At 37.9% G+C, this 23,811-nt stretch overlaps 1 protein-coding gene across 1 annotated transcript; it reads left to right on the plus strand.

Moving 5' to 3' along the window:
• Positions 1-999: 999 nt before the first annotated feature.
• LOC105385433 (succinate dehydrogenase [ubiquinone] flavoprotein subunit, mitochondrial) lies at positions 1,000-23,161 on the plus strand. The gene is made up of 15 exons (XM_048632913.1): positions 1,000-1,156; positions 2,434-2,491; positions 4,646-4,837; positions 6,857-6,930; positions 10,084-10,256; positions 13,764-13,919; positions 14,604-14,761; positions 15,210-15,374; positions 15,747-15,946; positions 16,432-16,626; positions 19,259-19,403; positions 19,761-19,888; positions 22,112-22,219; positions 22,520-22,605; positions 22,994-23,161. The coding sequence occupies exons 1-15, from the start codon at positions 1,142-1,144 to the stop codon at positions 23,058-23,060; spliced, it is 1,920 nt and encodes a 639-aa protein (XP_048488870.1). The 5' UTR covers positions 1,000-1,141; the 3' UTR covers positions 23,061-23,161.
• The last annotated feature ends 650 nt before the right edge of the window (positions 23,162-23,811 follow it).

Raw genomic sequence — 23,811 nt, forward strand, 5'->3', positions numbered from 1 at the left:
ATGACAGCCAATTCATAGAATATCCGGATTCCGGATTTGATCACAGATTTGGTCATGGTTTATTGTTATTAGCTGTTTCCTAGCAACCAATGTCATAAAATTGCAATAGTGATGTACCGGTATGTAGATACATATTAATCGACAAAAAGGTCATAGTTCGGAAGCGTCCGTAGTCGAGTTGGCTTCAGTAATCGTAACTGATCACTGAGGTTAAGCAACAACTGACACGGTCAGCCATTGGTAGGTACAGCATGGGTTACCGATTTCAAATGGTTCTTTTCTGGACGCTTCCGTGCTTCGGACGGCACGTTAAGCCGTGGGTCCCGGTTGCTGCTTCGGCAGCAGTCGTTAAGCCTAGTCAGAGGCCGCCCGAAGGGGCGGCTTGAAAGCATCTAACCGTCGGGTTGCCCACTTACCCGACAACTTCAGTGCATTGTACTCATTCAAAAACGGCGATACGGTATACGGCGATTTTATTTTATTTATAATTTGACTTTGTAATTAATTTGAAATGAGTATTTCTAAACCATGTTCTCGAATTCATCGATAACACTTATCGATAATTGTTACATCCATTGGCAAGAAAAATGAAGACACTGTGTTCATTATTAAATTTCACTTCACGTAACCCTTATTGCTGGGAATTAAAACTCATAATGACATGTCCCATGAGACATAATCATGGTAAACAGTAAAATTTCCCCCCGCAAAAATTGGCAGCCTTTTTTGTATCAAGAAAGATCGCTATGAGGCTTCCCGAGGGTACACCCGAGTCCGCGTTGTTCTATGGTATCGATAGATAGAGTTATTAAAGCTGTCTGAACTTTTTACCATGATATTCACACTAATAAAATCAATAAAATAGAATACTTTTTCGGAACAAAGATGACGGCCGCTACGGCTTTCCTTAAAATAAATATAATTTCATAGTGTTGCTTCCTCTATGATTACAGCTATTGTGTGTCAATGCAATATTGTTGTTGTCATATGGTTGTCATTATCATATTTGTTTGGATAATTTAATAACGTCAAACCATTATAATATTTATTTTATTATTTACAAAACACAATTAATTACGATACACTTTTAGAAATTTAATATTATCACGGTTTTTATATACTATACGTATAAGTATTTGAAATGCTATCTCATCGGGTAAGATATAACTATCTATCTTGAGAATTTATTTGTGTTGTCCAATGATTTCAAAATATACAGGGTGATTGGTAAGTCGATGTATTCCTTTAAATGGGTTGTAGTCGAAGGCATTTCCAGTCGATTGAACCCCATAATGCATTATCCGAAAGTCAACCATTTCTGAGTTATTTAAGTTTTAAGTTTTTTTTTATAATTTTGCCAAAATTTATGTTTAAAAGCCAAATAATTTTATCTGAAAAATTTTCAAGCACTACAGCTTAAAAACATATTTCAGATAAAATTCTTTTTTAATTAAGCATTTTTGTTTTCACCTTTTGAAAAATTTTCTTAATGTTTCGATTATTTTGAAGCACTGTGTCTAAATTAAGTTGAATATTGTGAATTTAATGATTATTATTAGTTAACTAGAGTGTCATTGATGCAAAACAATAAAAAAAGTATTAATAAAATGGTTAGTTTTTTAAATATTTGGCTTTTAAACATAAATTTTGGCAAAATTATAAAAAAAACTTTAAACTTAAATAACTCAGAAATGGTCGAGATTCGGATAATGCATTATGGGGTTCAATCGACTGGAAATGCTTTCGTCTATAACCCATTTGAAGGAATACATCGACTTTCCAATCACCCTGTATATGTCAATGGTGTTGTCAATATGATGAAGATAAGGTGGATTGGGAGAAGGAAGTTTGGAACCAGACTTTTTTCAGATCTGCCTATAAAAATTCTTACGCTGGGTACTTACACTACTACTACGACCTACTGTAAAGTCTAAATTACTTACCAAAAATTAGGTTAGTACCTTTTTCTACGAAAAAAACGAAAGTTTGATAAATTAGTATGAAACTCTATACAATTCAGTTATTTGGCTGAAAGCGGGGAAAAGATGGACAGAAACTAACCTGGCAGGAAAGGTGGTCCTGGGCATATACGTTGGTCCTCTTCGATTTTCCACTCCTTCTTCCCCAGTTGTTGATGTTGGTGACTGATGTTCTGTGGCGTGGGGTAGGGCTTCTGACGCGGATTGAGGGACAGAGCCGTACATCGACCGACTCAAATCGCGGCGGTGGTAGAAGTGTACCTAGGCATATTGAAAACAGTCTGGTTACTAACTCTGTGCCGTAAAAATACACTTACAAACACATGTGTGAACTTGTAATTCGCTAGTAGCTATTTACCTAAGATGTTCATATTGAGTTATAGCTATATAAGTTCTCAAAACATTATAAAGTAAAATAAAATAAAATAATTACCTTCAATGAATTTCTTTGCAGTGGTTTGCTAGTTCCACGAGGAAAATAGTTGGTCGCAAAATACGAACTCCTATTACCGGTAAGTCGTTTAAAGTAATAATAATTTTGAGTAAACTGACCTTAGCAAAGATACGTTTGAGATAAAATCTGCATAGAAGACTATCACATAATCGTTGACTTAGTAATGAGTACAGAGGTACTTACAACCCGTACAACTTTGTATGTTGTTATTATCGTAATAGATAGGTAGTATTATATTATAAAGCTTACTGAACCCTCCTCCTATATCAACTCCAATTTTATTACTTAATACTCATATAACCACAGCAGGTAAAAAAACAACGTAAAATATGAAATAAGCTTGAACAAACTGCGACTTTACTCTTTCCGATATTAATACCAAGCAAGCACACTTTTTATTTAAACAAACCCTACACGTGAACTGCCAACAGCAAATAGCAAACAAACTTTCATTGTTAAAAAATCAATATTCCACGCAGTAGCCAACTGTAAACTTTACAATTGCAATCCAGTTTACAATGTGTGTGACAGGTTCATATACGTTTGCCTTCAGATCTGATATCCTAAAATTGCTAGCCACGAAATACAATCATATGGAATGGTCACGCGGGGCCGTATTCAGGCCACAGAACGAGTTCAAAGCGATAGCGTTATAGTGTATTTCATTTAGGTAATTATAGTTAAGCCGGTGCAACTGTTCATCATAGTTAAGGCCTCAGGTACGAGTCCCAGCCTGGACGAATATTTTTTTTTAAGTATCAGACTGTCAGGACTGGGCTTTGCTTAAAAAAATACAATAAGCTAGCAGTTATATCGTCATTGGTCCTACTTACATTGCACTGATGAAAAATAGATGCAGAATGTAGGTACATTAACCTCACTTGTAATATAAGTTGTAATTGTTTATCATAAATATTTTTAGGTAAATTAGGGGGGTATATCGCTTTGAAATCGCCGACGAAATACGGCGTCTACTCACCTGCCACATGCATACCAAACATCGAATAATCGAAATTCCATAGAAGGCCGCTGTGGTATTATGTTGCGAATGGCACCCAAAGGCTGATGATGTCTAGTTGCCATAGTTTGATGATTCAACTTAAATAGCAAAGCTCTACCTGGTTCAGGACTCAGTCACTCTGTCTTGATCTGTAGATGCACTTTCACTTTGAAATATATTAATAAGTGAGTAAGTATATTATTATATTTCCGATACATGTAGCAGGGAAAATAATTATATTACTGCCACTACTGCTACTAATATAGGTAACAAGGTTTCAGTCTATTTAGTCTATAACAAACTGGCGTGTCTTGAAAAAGCCGCGGTGTATAAGAAAAACATGCAAATCGATTTTAACGTAATTACGAATGGCTATCGTGCCGCAACAGTATGAATTAATAATTTACCATTCTTTAACTTCGTTACGTGAACCGAAGGCTGACCAGAAGGGCTAGTACGGGGCGTATTTAAGACGTGACAAGAGTTTTGCTTCGCGCTCACTCACATTGCGCAGCCTTAAGAGCGAGCGCGTCGGAGAACTCTTGTCACGTCTTAATAGCGCCCTATGCTACAGGGCTAGAGCAGGCTATTTATTTCACACTTTGCAATCTTCTATTTATTTGCAGTCCAAAAACAACATAATATTAAATCGGCCAATTAAATTTTATCTTAGGGCCGATTTTTCAATGGTTAGCAGTGCACTCAGTACCATCGCGTCTGGGGGTCACTCTATATTTATGACGAAAAACTAAGTTTCAGAGCGCTGCTGCATGAGCCACGACTCTATCGAGTTGTATTTAAACGTACCGATTGCACGACATTTCTTGTTCGTACGTTTTTCGTCAGTATAGAGCTACATACTAACCCTGCTGAACTTTACATTCGACAAGGACAATAATAATTTCGGTACCTGTATTTCCTTATGACGACCGAATGGCGTAGTGGTTAGTGACCCTGACTACTGAGCCGATGGTCCCGGGTTCGATTCCCGGCTGGGGCAGATATTTGTTTAAACACAGATATTTGTTCTCAGGTCTTGGATGTGCCCGTAAAATGGCAATAGGCCCGCCCCCTATTACATTGGGACTAACATAACACTCTGGCGAAAAGTGGGTGCAGCAATGCACCTCTGCCTACCCCGCAAGGGAGTACATTAGTACAAGGCGTGAGTGCATGTGTGTGTGTGTGTGTATTTCCTTATATATTCCCCAGGATCTATCCGCAATGGTTCCTACTCCATCACTCACCACCAGCACGATTGCCTGGTGCTGGGCGCGGGCGGCGCGGGGCTGCGCGCGGCCATCGGCCTGGCCGAGGCTGGCTTCAGCGTGGCGGTGGTCTCCAAGCTGTTCCCGACCAGGTCGCATACCATCGCGGCTCAGGGCGGCATGAACGCCAGTATAGGTAATCTTACTAATATTATAAAGGCGAAAATTTGTGAGTATCTGTGTGTGTGTGTGAGTGTGTATGTCACGTCGAAACGATAGAACCGTTTTTAACGAAATCAGCTATGGAGTTAGCTGAGACCCTGGATTAACACATATGGTACTTTTTATTGAGGTGGGAATCCAAGGGAAAACTTTTTAAGGCGAAGCGATGCTCGTGGGAGTCGTGTGTACAGCTAGTAATATAATAATGTCATTTTTTTCAGACCAACATCCATATTGTGTTAGGTGTTAGTAAGCTTATGCTACGTTATTGGTTACAATATAGGCGATATCGGGTATGAACGTCAGATTCCCAGTAGGTCAGATTCCATGTACGTCATTTTCCGACTAGGTAATTTTCCAACAAGGTCAGATTTTCAGTTGGTACAGGCAGTTCCATATACATACATATGATGGATGCTGGCGATTCTAAAGGTACAAATTTTAATTACACCAATGATGCCGATTCTGAAGGCACAAATTTTAATTTCATCAATGATGTCGACTCTGTAGGCACAAAGGTATCTATGTACTGGTAGCGATTCTGAACGCGCACATTTAAATTTCACCGATGATCAATGATATCGATTCTGAAAACACAAAATGTAGTTTTAGCTAAGTCAATAGCGGCGAAAGAGAATCGAAAAGAAAATCTAGAAAAAGATTGAATACAAGTACCTTTGTACAGTATCTTATATACTGCCATCCAAATACCGGTATTTTTATCTTACACTTTTCAATTTCAACTCAACGTAGGTATATCACCAGAGAGCTACAGGTCGTATTCTGTACACCTTCGCACTTCCATAGTCCTATAAGGTTCTATAGAATGTACGTATCGAACCGAGGGCTGCAATCAAGTCTTGAGGGAAATTAAACCCGATCGGTATTGATGTAATATCGTCCAGAAAACTAAGTTTACTATGTCATTTTATTTATTTAAATACCTACATGGGTACTTTTTAAAATTGATATTATTGTGTACTAACAGTGTTGATGGCATTGAATTAAGTACTTAATAAGTATATTATTTTCAAAATGTGTGTACGTACTGATAAGTGAAATCGTAAAAGATAAAATGAAATACTACTTAGAATATGACCTATACAATAAATGTATTGGTTAATTAAATTGCTATTAAATCAGATAGAGAGCAGTTGGGCGGCCATCTTTGATAAACAATAAACCAACAAGATTGAGTCTCGGTTCCCAAAAAACGTCCCTACAAATAATACCTCACTTTCCAGGGGAGCTTTTGTTTTGAATTAGTTTGGTTAAAATAATTGTGGCTTTATTCATTGGTACAGTTGGTTATTATTACGATGAACTGAAAACGTTTGTCTCGGTTTGACAGTAGCTAGTATGTATCAGTACATTCATGCAATCAGTAGAGTATTTATCTTTATTTTTGTGTGTGTGTGTGTAGGTATATTATACATACACACATGTAGTTATACTTAAACAATGTATAAGTAAGTAATTATACTTATACATTGTATAAGTATAACTATATTGTATAAGTATACTTATACATTGTATAAGTATAACTACTTAATTATCTTGTTCGTTTATTATTTGTCAAAGGCCGCCAAGGTTTTATGCCAATTGATTCACTTTGTTAATTGATACGCAATTGCGCACTACACTGCCACTATAAGCCGTTTTCGATAACGCTTTGATATTATGATAGCCATAGGTATATGCTACCAATAACGATGGTTTTGAAATGTTCTGTGATTTCATATATTATATGGTTGTTTATTTATATTTTTTGTACCAAATTTCCTTTTTGCAGAAGTCCGGATATGTCCGGATATAGAGTTCTGGACCAACACAATAATGTCAGGATGTATATTATTTTGTCAGTAAAATTTTCTGATTATTACACAGTGGCGTTTAGTGAAAGTCTTCCTATATTTTCCTATATTGTTACAAAATTAACCAAAAATCACACTTGTAGGTACTTAATTAATTAAATTAATTCTCTTTTGTACAGGAAGTATGCACGAGGACAAATACCAGTACCATTTCTACGACACAGTGAAGGGCTCTGATTGGCTGGGAGATCAGGTAAATAGACCTACGATGTTTACTCGCTTACAAATAAAATCCGGACTATACGGAAGGGAAACCACGATAAATTTCTGCTAGAGTTTGACGGTTTCATGTTACATATTGAAATCCAGCAGCCAGATTTTTATTTAAATAAAATATAATTTTGCTACAGTTCAACAGTGACAGGAATCATCGTAGCTGCATATAAATACCTATAGAAAGAGAAAATATAGGGCCTAATAGTGCGTACACATAGAGATACGGACAGCAAAGTTTTTTGAAGTTCCGAACCGTAGGTTATATATATACCAACAAGCAATCACAATTTTATTTTACTATTCTGTAGCATTATTTATTACTAAACATAAAATATTTCATTAGGTTATCAGTTCAGGTAATAAGTCCAGGCCCCAACTTGTTTTTTCCTGAAGAATAGTACAATATATTTCATGCAATGTGTTCAATCGAATCTCAGACTTGTGCCTATAATGCGTAGGTATAATGTCATCTACACGAGTACAGTAAACTGTATAGTACAATACTGATTTGATACCATAATTACTTTACCGACCAAATGACCACATACAAAGGTGTTCGATTCAAAGGACATCAATTACCGAACGAGGATATATGCCTCTGAAGGCATATTGATGTCGTAGGCACGTTGCATGAAACAGGATGAAAGCTGCCCCGAGCTTGGATGTAGGTATTACCTTTCACCAACCGCATGTGAGCGTAGCTTTCTGACGAACCGTTGGCAAGGGCTTTACGATTTGATATATAGTCCTGCTATTGATCACAGTCCAAGGAGATAACGAGTAATGCTGTATGTACAAAATATATTTCCAAAGTCTCTTTTAATCTACATACTGTAAAAAATATACTTACCTAAAAAAACCTGGCGCGTTAATTTAAAAAAAAGTGAGTTTGTTATGTTTTACCTCATTTTACCTACATGAGAAAAAATATATTGCAACTTTAGTACAAAAGGAGCTCGATGTAAAATTGTTTGAAGGTTTGTTTGACTGAACGTACTCGTATTTATTTACCTACTTTTAATTTATTCAAGTTACGACAATAATAATTGTATATAAACTTTGTTCCAAGAATATTATTGAAGTGTAAATCGGAGAAATGTAGTTCGTACTTAACTCCAGCGTAGCAAAATGGAAAGTATTGTGATGTCTAACCTTGGGACACAACTGCAGACAAATCCTTTTCCTGTGCACTGATTCAAAAACGAACTTTCTAACAATGTTTCAAGAAAATGTGAGCAGGAATACAAAATGTAAACTATCTTATTTCAAACACTGTAATAGAATAACACGAGTTTTCTAGGAAATTCTTTACTTTTGTCGGGACTTCTTCAAAGTATAAACTATAGGTACAGAAATATATTATAATATCTTCAAGTTACTTTTCATTTACAAAGAACTTGAAATATTGTGGCAAAGCATACTGTTTACAACTTTAAGACAAGTACTCTTCAAGGTCTATGTCAATTCTCGTCTCTCTCGAGCTTGGCTTTGTTTTTGAAATGTTTGTTTACTTGAAATAAAATGTAGTTACGACAAATTTTCAGACTTTCTCAACCCACACAAACCTTTACAATAAATTCGTATGTTTAGGTAGTTTTTACTTACTAATTTTTTTTTTAAAATCTATGAGGTATTCTTCCTAACTACAATAATAAATATTATAAAGTATAAGTATGTGGTCCGAGCAAAAGTAACAAAGTAGGTACTTACCTAAAATTTGAGTTCCAAGTATATTTCTATCTATAATTATTTTAGATAATTTATTTCTTTAGCTCCTTAGCAATAACAAGAAAAGGGCTCATACTCATAAATAACTATCAAAAATAATATTCAATATCAAAAAGTTAATTTGGCTTTCCTATCTATACAGTATCCCTTGGGCAATGTGGTTAAACATGACTAGTCTATAAAAACAGTAAAACGTTTTCGCTAGAACATAATTAAGTTCAGTTTATTGTCGATATTGTCCAGGCTAGTATTTGTTGGATTCTATTTGTATTGTATCGACCAGCGGTCTAGCCTTGGCATTGGCAGGCGGAGGTTACTGAATATCCAGAGGTCTAGATGCTGTAAGCTGTTTCAGCGCACTACGTCGTATCGGCAATATTCCTGGGCCTCAAGTCTGCTAAAGAATGGCGGCTCAATGCTGTGTCGTCTGAATGGTTTTCCGACTTTAGGTATCCGTTTTCTCCTGGTGAGTGAGTCCCAGTAGTGCAATATGATGCAATAAATTTTTCTTAAAACGCACATGTATAATGAATACCTACAGTGCAAAACCCATGCTGCCGACACACAACTGTGCGGCCATTGCTTAGCAGACTTGGGGGCCTGACTAATTGAGCAAGGCTAGCTGTCGGCCCGGTGATGTGTGGTGTTTGCATGCTGTGCGCACGTCGTGATATTCAATGCCAAGGCCGGTACACTGATAAACAACAGCAATTTAGAATAGACTCCCGTTGTTTATCAGATTACAGTTTGTAGTTAGATTTTGACTTTCTCTGAGGCTAACCGAAAATGTGTATTACCTATATTGAGATGCAGTAAAATTAACGTACATCTTAACTAATATTATAAAGAGGAAAGATTTGTTTGTAAGTATTGATAAAGAGATAGAGATTGAAAGACACGACACGACCGATTTTAAAAATCTTTATTTTGACACTTTTTTTTATTCATACTTATCAGCTTAGGCGAGGGAATGGAAAAAAGGGGGAAGAAATCCAAAACCTTTTTAAAGCTAATCTGACTTCGAACAACTACTAATTTTACAAAATTTTACCGTAGCTATACAAAGCACCAAGCGTACCCGAAGACTCGCTAAATACAGAATTAACCAGTAATTGAAGTCAATTAATTTCTAGTTCGTAAGTAACTTACTTCATGTTTGACGGCACCGTAGCTAAGGCGGTAGAGAAGCTGCTTCCGAATCTTGGGGCTGCGGGTTCGAATCCCGACCAGGGCAAACATCTGTGTGATGGGCATTTGTGTTTGCCTTGTGTCTGGTTGTCGTTTATCTATTTAATATGTATCCATCTATGTATTTGTGCAGCTGTCCATTTGGGGTGGGATGCCCATGTGTGGTACGTCCGCACATATTTATTTATTTATATTCTCACGGTACTTTTCCCAGGACTCCATACAATACCTAACGCGAGAGGCTCCGCACGTGGTCTACGAGCTGGAGAACATGGGCATGCCGTTTTCCAGGACGAAGGACGGCAAAATCTACCAGCGCGCGTTCGGAGGAGCTACTGTTTGCTTCGGACAGAAACCCGCTAAGAGGACTTGTGCTGTTGAAGATCGGTAAGTGGAAAAAAAGAATTTGAACATACTCTGTGCTAGCACAAAAAACTTTAAACACTGTTTAACTAGTGTTTAAAACAAAATTTGACAGATTTTGTATCTGTTAAATACTGTCAAGTTTTTGTGGTAAGGCCCACTTTGTTTAATCCTATTTTATTAAGGCGGCCCTAGACGATCAATTATATTGCGCAATATTGTCAATTGTGCAATATAATTCATCGCATAGGGTTAACATTGAAGATTGCGCAAACGTCATTTGGATTAAAAACATTAATCTCAGATACTAAATTGACAGCTTCTGAACGGTTCATGAACAGTCCATTGTCCCTTCAATAGAACGATACGTCACTTAATCGGGCGTCAGTCTACTGCTGATGAACCGTTCAGATCAGAATCAATTTAGTATCTGAGATTAAAAAACAGACTATAGGTATTAGGTATAGTCCATAAAAAATATACGATTGTTTCAGTGAAAAATGGAAAGTTTTTTGCTTTGTTTATTTAAGTGATAAACCACCGTGTTCGTATATCGTTAATCTAAGTTTGCCGGATAATGAAGGTCGCACCGTGGAGATAAATTAAAAAAATAAATAAAAAAACCGTGGAGATAGACGTCCAATATATTTTGTAGACCAATTATTGCCATAGTAATACGATTTAGTAACTATAGGTATGGTCACACTTTGTAACTAACTAAACTATTTCCCTGTTAGTGTTTTAAGGGATTAAAGATCAAACTAAAATATAAAATGTGAAACTACACACAAAAACAGAATGTTGGTATTTGTGCAAAACTTTTTTTTTGTTAATTTTAGTTTTTGAGCTTTTATACACGCAACTCTGTAGAGTTTTGTAAACGAAAATATTTCAGTTACCAAAGCTAAACGTATTTTTGGTGTACCTAACATATTCTGTTTTAAAACTGGAAACCCGTGTAAGCTGACTTTTGACCTTTATGCATGATACCAAATAGTTAGATATTTCAGTTTCATTTGTAGATATTATGTTACAGCTAATGTTGGGCACGGAAAAAACATAAGATTTTGATGTTACATTAATCGTTATAAATAATTAAGTATATTTACATCTAACATGACGGTCATAATAATATTATGGTATGTTGATGTTCTTATTTGTGTTTTTATACGGTACTATACGTAGTAATGGCTTGGTTCGATTCCCGGCCGGAGCACAAACGCGAGTAAACACTTACTAACATTAGTTTCAGATAATACAGCATTGGATAAGGCTTATGGTCTATGTATAAAGACCTAATTCACGAAGTCATAAATTGTTAATACTGTACATAAGAAATTTAGAAAGACACTAATCGGCACCTGTAGACCCACAACAAAAGCTTATGTTTTTTTCAGTTGGCAGTGCTAGTTAGCTTTTGTTATCCCCTTAAGTAATTATTGCCTATTCGTCGTACGGCCCGGTACGACATCGGAAATTGCAAATAGTGGGAAAAGACGGAGATTTGAACAATGTTTTCTCAGTTGTTGATCAATTAATAAATATTCTATCTATCTATCTAGCTAAATAGGTAGTAAATTTTTAGGCGGTTCCCACAATCCCAGTTTCACATTCTTTCGCAATATGTATGCAAGTAAGTAGATTCGTTTTGTGTGTGTTGGACTGTTCGTTCCCAAATGGGTTAGCTTTTACTGATGCTATAATAATGATAAGTTTTGACCATCGTAAACATGGGTAGTTACATTAAATATTTTTATTTAGTAACACAAAAGGTGAAGATGTTAAGTTTCACTTTCATCATTTCTTGTCAGAGACCGAGCTTTTTCAAAACGGTAGTTGACTGCATTTTTTGTTCAAAAATAAGTTGTAACAACTCTACTTTGACAGAAATTAATTAGATTTGTATTTATTTTTTTCTAGTCGGAACGGACAGTCCTCATACTATGCATACGCACGAGGGAAGTTTATATCACTTTTGCACAGAACCCTAAAATGTTCATTTTGTTTTTTTTTAATCAGAAGTGGAATAAAACCTAATGCGGATTAGCTGAGTGCACTTTGTTTGCGTTTTCCAATTTCGAACTTGATGTGCGCAGTTGCTGTTATGGTTTTATGATTACTTATGACTTATTTGTTTACATATTCAGGTGTGGCTAGGTATACAGGGTGTTGCCAAAAGGGTATACTAAGCCGAAAGGGGGTGACTCAAATTTCTCCATAGTAAAAACTCACGTGACCAACAAAGTTTCTATGGAAAAGGTAATTTTTTTTCGAGAATTTAGAACAAAAGTTGTTCAGAATGACCTTCTGAGTCATCCTCTTTCGGCTTAGTAATCTTAGTATACCCTTTTTGCAACACCCTGTATTACCTACTGTATAGGTACAATCGAAAGGGGGTGACTGAGACACAGTGGCTCTTTCTGCTCAATAGATCTACCTATCTACACAGCATAGGTCCACTTGATATACTTAACCCTTATAATAACCCTAATAATATAGGCATACTCCACCAGTTTTATTTTATACTCATAAATTTTATGAAGTTTATCTGAAATGTTGATATTGCGCTCTCAGTAGTTGCTTGTTTTGATAGAAAAAGTACCTAGCTTCCGCTATTTTAGTTTGCACCCTCGCACATCGATTGTGCCTCCCGCTACTGGTCGAGGGTGAAAACACTAGGGCTGGTAGTTACATGACTAGAAGGGTAGCGGGAACCCTTCAACATTAAATTTGTTCACTACGCCGCACATTGGTTCTATCTGAAACTAGGTAGATGGCGTTGTTAACTAGTCCGTAACTGTTTCGTGAAATCAATGTTTCTTTTCTAGGCTAAATTACAATTAGTTTTCTTGTTTTTTCTTTTTAATTCAGCAAATAACTAAACAATAAGAAATAAACGGCAGTTACAAGTGTACGAAAGTAGGAAGGAGTATTGACTGAAATAAAAATAGACAAGATATCATGAGTCCTTACTCCAATGTAACTTATTTTCACGTATCTTGGTACAAACTCACTTCTGCAGAATCTAGCTTTTCTAACTCCAACTGCCATCTAATACTACTATGATGTACCCACGCTCCACCCTAGATATAGAGAATTTTTGTCATAAATACCTAGTAGCCAACTGAAACATTTGCAAATAACACACTTCACCGATAGATGTCACCACTATATTTACTATTTATTTTGCATATTATTCTGGGTACTTTCATATTTCTTTTGTATATTGAATAACCATTGATTAAGCCGAACGAAACCTTACTTTTATAGTAGTACCTAAGTATATAGTTCATGCACGTTCTATAAACGTTTATCTGTCTAATGGTCACCTACGAGCTCTGCAGCGCTTTAAAAATTTACCCGTGCTGAATGCTAGATAAAAATAAACCATACATATTTATGTTCCTGCAAACCAAATTTAACCATAATTGCTTCAGGCTCTCCTATGAAAAAATATCAAACATTCAGAAATGATTGCCCTAATAATGTTAGCAGGATAAAATTTTATAATCTAGAATGTATTGTTTTCAGAACAGGTCACGCCCTTCTCCACACCCTATACGGATACAGCACAAAGTTTGACAATATCGAGTTTTTCACCGACTTCTTTGTGCTGGACTTGTTGAAGCAAGACGACGCCATGGTGGGGGCTTTAGCCCTTAATATGGACACAGGGTGCCTTCACAGGTCTGTTAGTTGTTGTTGTTTATCTTGCTACAGTTAATTCTGCTTTTGGAGGGTTATTGCTACAATCTCCACACTTGCCAGACCGGTAGAGACATATCAGAGACAAAAGTATAACTCTTACCAGAATAGCTGTGTGAAAAAAAACATTATCCCCGGCCGGTATCGAATACGGGCACCTTCAGCTAACTCTTGGTCAGTGCTAACATCTTCACCATCCGGATGAAACAATCACATTATCCGCTCACAATCCCACTAACCTACCCTTTAAAGCACCAGACCAGACACACTTAGCTTTATTTCGCCTGACGTCACAGTTTTTTAAACGGCTTCAAAAAGGCGGTTCTCAATTATACCTGTATGTCCATAAGTATGTATATTTGCGCGCAATTATCTCGCGTTTTACCGAACCGATTTTGACGCAGTTTTCAGCATCATATTCCTTACACGTAGGCGAACATTTCAGTACTTATTATGGTGGGTACTGACCGATACTGACCGAAGTTACGGACTGTAATGTAACATTAACAGCGAGCATGTTACGCAACGCTGTATTCTAAAAGCGGCTCGTTGCTCGCTGGTTTCCCCGTAACACTAAGTACTGGCTGCACGAATGCTCGCTGTGTAACGTGTTACATCACACCTCGTCACGTTGGTCAGTAGCCACCTTATAACTTCCCTCCACAGGTTCCAAGCCGGCAACACCGTCATAGCAACCGGGGGCTACCCTCGCATGTACTTCTCGTGCACGGCGGCGCACACGTGCACGGGCGATGGCTGCGCGTTGTTCACCCGGAAGGGGCTGCCGCTGCAGGACATGGAGTTCATACAGTTCCATCCCACCGGTATGTGGTCCTTCCACCACCATCACTGGGAAAATACACCAAAATGCGAACTGTTCACTGTAAGAGTAATAGTAAGAGAAACTGAAGCTTCTTTTGAGAACTGCTCCTGGCTCTTCTAAAGGTGCATTCATCTGAATTAAATGAATAAAACATGTGGGATATCATGGACACAGTTCTACCGCTATACTCGACGAACGTTTGTGCGAGGCATAGCGCGTCATTGCCGCTGCGTTCATCAATATCTGATATACATCAATATCCATGCAATTTCTGCGCGCAACTTTACCCGTAATATGTTTCTATCTATTTAATAATGTGTCAAAAAATGTGTACTATTACCGCCCCACCACCAACACATTAGCAATTAACAATCCATAACATCTGTCAGATCTTTACAAATTACTTATGAATTGTTAATTGCTAATGTTCGGTGGTGGTAACCCCACAGGTATGTACGGCTCCGGCTGCCTGATGACGGAGGGCTGTCGCGGCGAAGGCGGTTTCCTGGTCAACAGCGCTGGTGAACGCTTCATGGAGAAGTACGCGCCGAGTGCCAAGGACCTGGCCAGCCGGGACGTGGTGTCGCGGTCCATAGCTACGGAGATCCGGGAAGGTACCTCTGTCTATTGATAGTTACTATTTGGCTTTTTATGTTACTCATATCAGTTTTTTTTGGTACCCGTAACGGTGCGTTTAAACGTCAGTGCTAACGCGAGCTGGTGTCGCCGGGGATATAAATGCTGGCTGCGGACTGTCAAACTCTTACAATCGTGTGAACAAGGAACTTCTTGCCTTGTTTAAACGCTTCTTTAGAATGATCCCCGAATTACTTACACATTATTAAGGCAGTTTTACAATGTCAGGGTAATGCCGACCTGTGGGATAAAAGACATGCTGTCACTCTCTGTAATTATGATTTATACAGTGACAGCACACCGTTTTCCAGACATTGTGAAACAGGCCGTAACCGTTCTAAACGTTCTAGGTCGTGGTGTAGGCCCCAAGAAGGACCACATCCACCTCCAGCTGCACCACCTCGGCAAGGACATCATCAAGTCCCGTCTGCCGGGCATCTCGGAGACGGCCAAGACCTTCACGGGCGTCGACGTGTACACTCAGCCGCTGCCCGTGCTGCCGACTGTACATTACACTATGGGTGGGATCCCGATCAATTATAAAGGAGAGGTTAGATTGTTTTGTTTTTAACGAACTGTATACGAAACACAGTTAGCCGCGACGTCACGTCAGTGTCAAAATTGTATCTGAAGAACGTGATGATCCGCAAATCTTAACAAAAAAAATATTTTAAAAAATATATAAATTAGTTTAAGCTTTCTTAACAGCAAGAGTTAACTGCTAGCTACTTAAGTTTGCCTTTGTACCATTCTGCTTTGTGTATTGTACAATTTGAGCAATGAAGAACTGATAACCAATCAAGTAAACGTGTTCTATAGTGGAGACCATGACTAGGCAAACGACTAGGGCGACCTTCATCTAGATGGGGTGACGACTGGTAATGATTGGATGCGGAAAGCTATAGATCGCATCTAGTGCCGTGCTTTGGCAGAAGCCTGCTAGTCCAGCAGTGGACTGCAATAGGCTGATGATGATGATGATGATTGCCACATAGCTTAATAAAAAATTCCAATAACACATTTTTTATCACACAGTGCATAGTCCACGTAGACGGCAAAGACCAGCCGGTACCAGGGCTGCACGCGGCGGGAGAAGCTGTCAGCAACTGCCACGGCGCGAACCGTCTCGGCGCCAACTCCATCCTCGACATCGTGGTGTTCGGCCGCGCCATCGCGCACAACATCGCCTGCCTCGCCTCACCGTGCGACAAACAACCAACGCTTAAACATGTAAGGAAACTATAGCCTAATAATGACACATCTCATTCGGTCAATATCGGAAATGTGCGAAAAAAACACTCCGTACAGGTTTGTTAACCTTTAGATAACAAAAATTATGAATCTCTCGATCTATAACACACGGATGGCAAAGACGTGCCGGTACCAGGGCTGCACGCGGCGGGAGAAGCTGTGAGCAACTGCCACGGCGCGAACCGCCTTGGCGCCAACTCCATCCTCGACATCGTGGTGTTCGGCCGCGCCATCGCGCACAACATTGCCTGCCTCGCCGCGCCGTGCGACAAACAACCGACGCTTAAACATGTAAGGAAACTATAGTCCATTTTTTTTAACAAATGAGTACTGTTTTTTTTTACTGCGTCGCTATTGGTCCTAACCACAGACATCAATTATACTAGATTCCCCAAGTGTACGTATTGCGCGTGTCAAAAACTAGTCAAAATGTTTAGCATTTCTCAACTTTTGTTCATACATCCAGCTGTCATTATTAGTTCAAAATACGGCACGCGTGGTTTTCATGGAAATGTATGCATTTGTGGTGTCTCGTATATAAGACGTCTGTGGTCCTAACAATGACTCATCTCAGTCTGTCAATATCGAAAGCGTGCAATGAAAAACTCAGTACTGGTTTGTAACTATGGATAAGAAATTATGAATCGACATCGTGGTGTTCGGCCGCGCCATCGCGCACAACATCGCATACCTCGCCGCGCCGTGCGACAAACAACATGTAACAAAACTTAGCCCCAGTTTCACCATATTCTCTTAAGCCCCATCCACACGCTTGCTGTTTGTCACAAACACCGCAAATAGCAAACGAAGTCCCAAACACCAACCACAATCACCCAACACAAACAGCCATCCACATGCTTGGCGAACGTTCATAACATTCCGAATCGGCAAACATGGCGGACGACGAGCTATTACTTTTGGGTTAACATATTTTTATTATATAAATTAAAGCAAGAGAAAGAAAAAAGGAAAATAAGAAGAAAGCAAAGACGATGGTGGTATAATAAAAATACATAGAAATCGTACAATGTACTGCTTTAGACCTTTTATTTGATTTATATTTTTATTTTGATAAGCCTCAAAAAAAAGGCCTACCTTCATTGGAAGGAGACCCGTGCCCCAGCAGTGGAGACGTAATTTGTCATGATGATGATGATGATGATGATGAAGCCTCCAAAAATTACAGAATCGTAGGTGCTAATCAATCAGACATTTTTACGCTTTGCGCGCCAACGAAAAAGTGTAGCAAGTTGATACGTCCGCCTCCCGCAATGCTAGCGCCCATACTGACCGCTGGCAAACGTGTGGATACGTAGCAAACTGTTTGCCAAACATCCTTTGATCTGGCAAGAACAACCGACACCAATGCCGAACACTGTCCAACACAAACACAAACAGGCAAACAACGACAAACACCCATCCACACGTCCGTGCTTGCTGTTCGCTGTTGGCTGTTTGCCATTGTTTGCCAAGCGTGTGGATGGGGCTTTAGATAATAACAAGGGATTAGTTGTTAACTTTGTACACATCTGTCAAGAATTGAATATGGATTGATGACAAAACAATGTAACGGGTGTTAATGATCTAACAGACTATGGTTAAACTAGGCATAAGGTCAACAATATACGAACAAGACGGTGTGACACAAACAAAAATAAAGCAAAAAACCGGCCAAGTGCGAGTCGGGCTCGCGCACAAAGGGTTCCGTAGCAGCAAAATTACAGTTAAATCAACCTATCTCAAAAACTATAAGAGATACTTTGATCAAACCAAAAATCGTTGAAAGAGTTAATTAGCATGCATCACCTCTATTTTTTTTAGAATTTTATACCCCGTAGTTATAAAAATAGAGGGGGGGGGACATACTTTTTACGACTTTGAGAGCTGATATCTCAAAAACCGTTCACTTTAAGAAAAATGTTTTTTAGAAAACTTTATATCATTTTAAAAGACCTTTCCATTGATACCCCACACGGGTATGTACATCGAAAAAAAAAATTTCATCCCTCAGTTACATGTATGGGGGGCCCCACCCCCAATTCTTTTTTTTACTATTTAGTGTCATATTTTTGTAGCGGTTCATACAACACATATTCCCATCAAATTTCATCACTGTAGTACTTATAGTTTCCGAGTAAATCGGCTGTGACAGACGGACAGACGGACAGACGGACAGACGGACATGACGAAACTATAAGGGTTCCGTTTTTGCCATTTTGGCTACGGAACCCTAAAAACTGTCCGAAGTTGAACGAACGTTTTTTAGAATTATCCTCTGACTTTCCTTCTTTTGGATGATTATATTGATTATACCACTTTTACGTCACCCTGTATATTCTGAATTCTGAAGTACAAATTATGATTACTGTCAAATATGTCATAGAAATCTCTTCATTAGTGTAATAGTAACAAACACACATTCACAAACTTTCTCGTTTATAATATTAGGATTCATTATAATGATGAAGTGATGACGACTACTGATACAACCACTACAACACCATTCCGGTTTAATGGCACTGTCAAACAAAATTGTAAAATGACTATATGCCTGTTTTTTATAAATAAAAGAAAAAAAAATAGTAAATCATATCATATTTCCATATTCCAGGACATATGCGATGACATCATAGATAATTTGGAGAAAGTGCGAAACGCCAACGGGTGCATGCCGACTCACAAGCTGAGAGCTAAGATGAGGGATGTGATGCAGAACCAATGTGGAGTCTTTAGGACTGCTGAGCTCTTGGACGAAGGTTTGGGCGTTTAATTGCCTTTTAATAATTGTTTTTTTTATCGCCACAGTACAAAAAAATATATCCAGGAACATCGTATCTTTTTAAGCCCCGATGGAATAAGAGGGGTGTTATAAGTTTAACGTTTATTTGTATCTGTCTATGGTCGCGTAGCTCCCAAACGACTGAACCGACTTCCGTTTTGATTTTTAGGGTTAGGTTTTTACCCCAAGTAGGCACACTAGCCATTTTTCATGAAAATCAGTTGAGCCGTTCAAAAGTTATGTGAATTTTTGTGTTGAATATCGTTTTTATTTTAACTTTGATTAGTTTATTTGCCAATTACTACAATGTAACACCCGTTCAAACCATATTCAGGCGATAAGATGATTCAAGAGTGCTACCAGGATTTCAAGAACATTAAGGTGGTGGACCGCGGCGCGCACTACAACACCGACCTGATAGAGACTCTCGAGCTGCAGAATATGCTGCAACTGGCTGTCCAGGTACCGTACCACCACCGACACATTAGCAATAGGGAATATGCATATTTTTTTTAATACTTTTATTGGATAGTTTTACATCACTTTATTATAGTAAAAAAATTCAACGGCAAAATAAGTAATTTAAGGTATTTTAAAGAAAGTTAAAAAATTACAACCACCACGACCACTTTGAAATTCCCGTCAGGATGGCGGGCTGGTGTGACGTCATAAACTTTTAATTTCACGGCTCAGAATAATGAGTCCCGTCAGTCGGCATAGATTTTTTACCTAATCAAGTAATCACAGAGTACTTTTGTATTTTCAACAAACCGATGTTGTCATGGTAACAAAAGAAAAAGGAAGTGTATAAAGTGTGATCAGTGGCTGTTTTGTAATGGTAATAAAGTGTGACCAGCGGCTGTTTTGTAATGGGAGCTCGTAAATAGTTACTAGTAGCTCTTTTGAAATGGGAGCGCGCAAACCAGAGGACCTTTGTACACAATATTACGCTATTATGGCAATATGAATATAAAGTAATATTTGTATTGTATGTAAGTACTTACTGTAACTTTGGCTCTCAGTAAGAGAGACTAGGGTTAGTGGGTCATTCTATTCTATTATCTGTGGGGGTGTAAGAACCTGCACCTGGCTCTCTTGAATGGAACCATTGTGCATATCTCATAGGTATCTAAACCCCCTCTCCTAAGCTTGGACCATTTCCCACCACGCTGGTCCACTGCGGATTGATGGGTTCACATATCTAAATGTGCTTAATCTAAATATTGAGGTTTCCTCACGATGTTTTCTTTCACATGCTACATGATTATCCCCGAATTTAATTCTACAAAATAACAACGTATAACATACATATTATCTTTTATTTATAATAAAAACTACTATTACTAATCAGTGTAATCATATCACAATCTATCATATATCTCTATGGCTGTTTACGCCTCATTACAATAGAACAACTAGTGGCAGCCCATACACTACCAACAAAAAATATAAAAAGTCCTAAACTTTGCAAACAAACAAGCATATCAAACAAGAAGTGGAGAGGTTATAGGAGGCTAGGATCTATTGGAAGAATCCATCGTATCTGATCACAACGAGCATCACAAACACTCGGTGACATTAACATTTCTTTGTTTACACTTGACATTTATTTAACTTCCGCCGTAAACGCAAAGAAGTTATTATTCTGAGATTGATATATAAAGAATTTTGACGTCACATCTGCCCTAAGAAAATGGGTGACGTTTCTCTGAAGTTAGAATTTACCGAAGTTTTTTTGTACTTTTCAACTGCATTTACTTGCTCAAAAATAAATTATAATCAAAAATATTGATGGAGGCGTAGTTATGAAATAACAAAGTTTATTATAAATAATATTTGACCTTTATTTGAACCACTTGCATATTCCCTATTAACAATATACGAGTATAAGCAGTGTGGCCCGCCTGTCAAAAATTCTTTCAGATCCATACAAGTTAAGTCAGATTTGGCAAGCGAGCGACACCGCTTAAGGATTGTTAATTGCTTATTTTCGGTGGTGGTAACCTCACATTCATAGTTTACTTTATAATATGTTATATCTACAATTGGTTAGGTAGCAATGTGCTATTTCCTGTCAAATAAAAAATCAATACTTCATTGGTGCTTAACCTGAGCCTAGCCATAGTATAATAAAGCGAGAAGATGATTCAAGACTGCTACCAGGAGTTCAGGAACATCAAGGTGGTGGACCGCCACTACAATACCGACCTGATAGAGACTCTGGAGCTGCAGAATATGCTGTAACTGGCTGTGCAGGTCACATTCATAGTTTACAATTATGATATAACTACACTTTATAATTGGAAGCTTGGTAGGAATGAGCTATTTGCTGTCAAATCAGTGGTGCGGGTGGTGCCCGACAGAGCCTCTATGAAAGATTCTCAGCTGTACCACATTATACACTTAGCAGTCAGCAACAGGCAACAAATACCGATTAGAGCATGTTTCTTCTTCTTCTTTAAGTGTCCTTCTGTAAGTCTACTACAGGAGGTTGGCGGTCAGCTCTGCATTGTCATAGAGCATGTTGATGTTGATGTCTAAATCAATGAAGTAAATTATCTGGTTTGATTTACACCCGTTTGTGGCTTACAAATCTGCGTCCTGCCACCTGATGCCATGCAATTTATATAAACATAAAAAAGGTTAAATTTCATGAGGTCATCATCAGTTTTGTGTTCTGTCTAGGTGGTGGCTTGCGCCAGGGCCCGCACCGAGAGTCGAGGGGCTCACTTCAGGGACGACTACCCGCAGCGATGTGACGAGATGGACTACAGCCAGCCTGTAGAGGGACAGGTACGTCTGCCAGACAGCTCCATATAGTAATCTACAAGTTTTATAACTAAGCTTCATATAGTATTTTTAAATATACCGCTTCTTATTATGCCTCTCATCTACGCTGTATACTTACTGTAAATTGTAGGTAAATTGCATTTTAAAGATACTTAGAAGGTGGGAGACAAAAAATCCCAACTTGAACCTAGCAGGTGGGTTCGCTGACCTACATTACCTCTTGCCCAATAAAAAAAGAAACAAGCACAAAAATAATAAAATACACCATACAATATTGAATCATATTTATTTTTCATATTTCAGTGTCCCCTGCCCATAGAGAAACATTGGAGGAAGCACAGTATGTCCACACTGAATATGGAAACTGGTCAAGTTTGCCTCACCTACAGGTACTAACATATTACATTATAGGTACTTTTAAGCAGGACTACTGCTTTAGAGTAATCTGTAGCCGCGACTCATGAAGAGATAAGGATAAAAGTTCTTACAATGGATAGTTCTCTGCCGATAGTGCCGAAGGTAGGCGGTTCTATTCTTGGCCTGGGGAAGATATTTGTATTATTTGTTTAAATACAGATATTTATTTATAGATACAAAATGTTCCTGAAAAGAAAGCCGTTAATACCCACGCCAAAACTTAAAAAAGTAGGCGTTTTACGAATATATAAAAGATCTATGAATAAAGCGTAATTTTTGGGCAGTTTCCCCAAATTAATATTGAGGTATAATTTTTTTTTTATTATTAGGTTACAGTTACACTTTTTATTTTATTTTCAGGCCAGTGATCGACACAGTGCTGGACAATGAAGTGGAAGCGGTGCCGCCAAAACCGAGAGTCTACTAAATTATTATTCTAGCATTAGTTGAACATGAAATATTATGAAATCTAATTTATACTAAAGTAATTTATTGATGCAGTATTTTAAAATAAATATCTGTCATGAATCAATCTGAGTTATTTTAATTTTATCTTATTAACCACAAGCTAAATTTATTTTACCATTACAGCGAAGGAACAAATGTTCTAAAGTTATAATTATAAAAGTATTTATTTATGAAAGAATGATTCAAGAACTGCCTGCTCATCACACCTCTTGGCTATCGATTTATACGTGTGAATCAAGTTATAAATACTCTATAATAGCGAAGTACCTGATTTTGTGTTTTTTTGTAACTAAATTGATTATTTGGCATCCATACAGAGTTTTCTTGGCAAGAGCGCCATTGCATCAAGTGTTCTATAAACTTTGTAGATTGCAATAATTCTGATTAAACAGTTGCAAAAGATCACTTGCAGCCAGGGATTTTCGAAATCTTATCATATTTAAATACTTACCCTAATATTATGATGGTAGGTAGGTATACTAAAAAAAATGTTTCATTGATTTCCATTCTAATCACTGTTTCAAATTTTTTTCTCATAGATCATCATGATCATCACGACCCATTACGTCTCCACTGCTGGCACGGGTCTTCTTTCAATATTATAATGTACTCTGTGGGAAGGGTTTTAGGCCTAGTCCACGCTTCGACCATTTAAGTTCACGCTGGCCTAATGCGGGTTGCTGGACGCTAACACAAGCAAGCTTGTGCTG

This window comes from Plutella xylostella, chromosome Z (genome assembly GCF_932276165.1).
Source record: "Plutella xylostella chromosome Z, ilPluXylo3.1, whole genome shotgun sequence".
NCBI classification, from domain to species: Eukaryota; Metazoa; Arthropoda; class Insecta; order Lepidoptera; family Plutellidae; genus Plutella; species Plutella xylostella.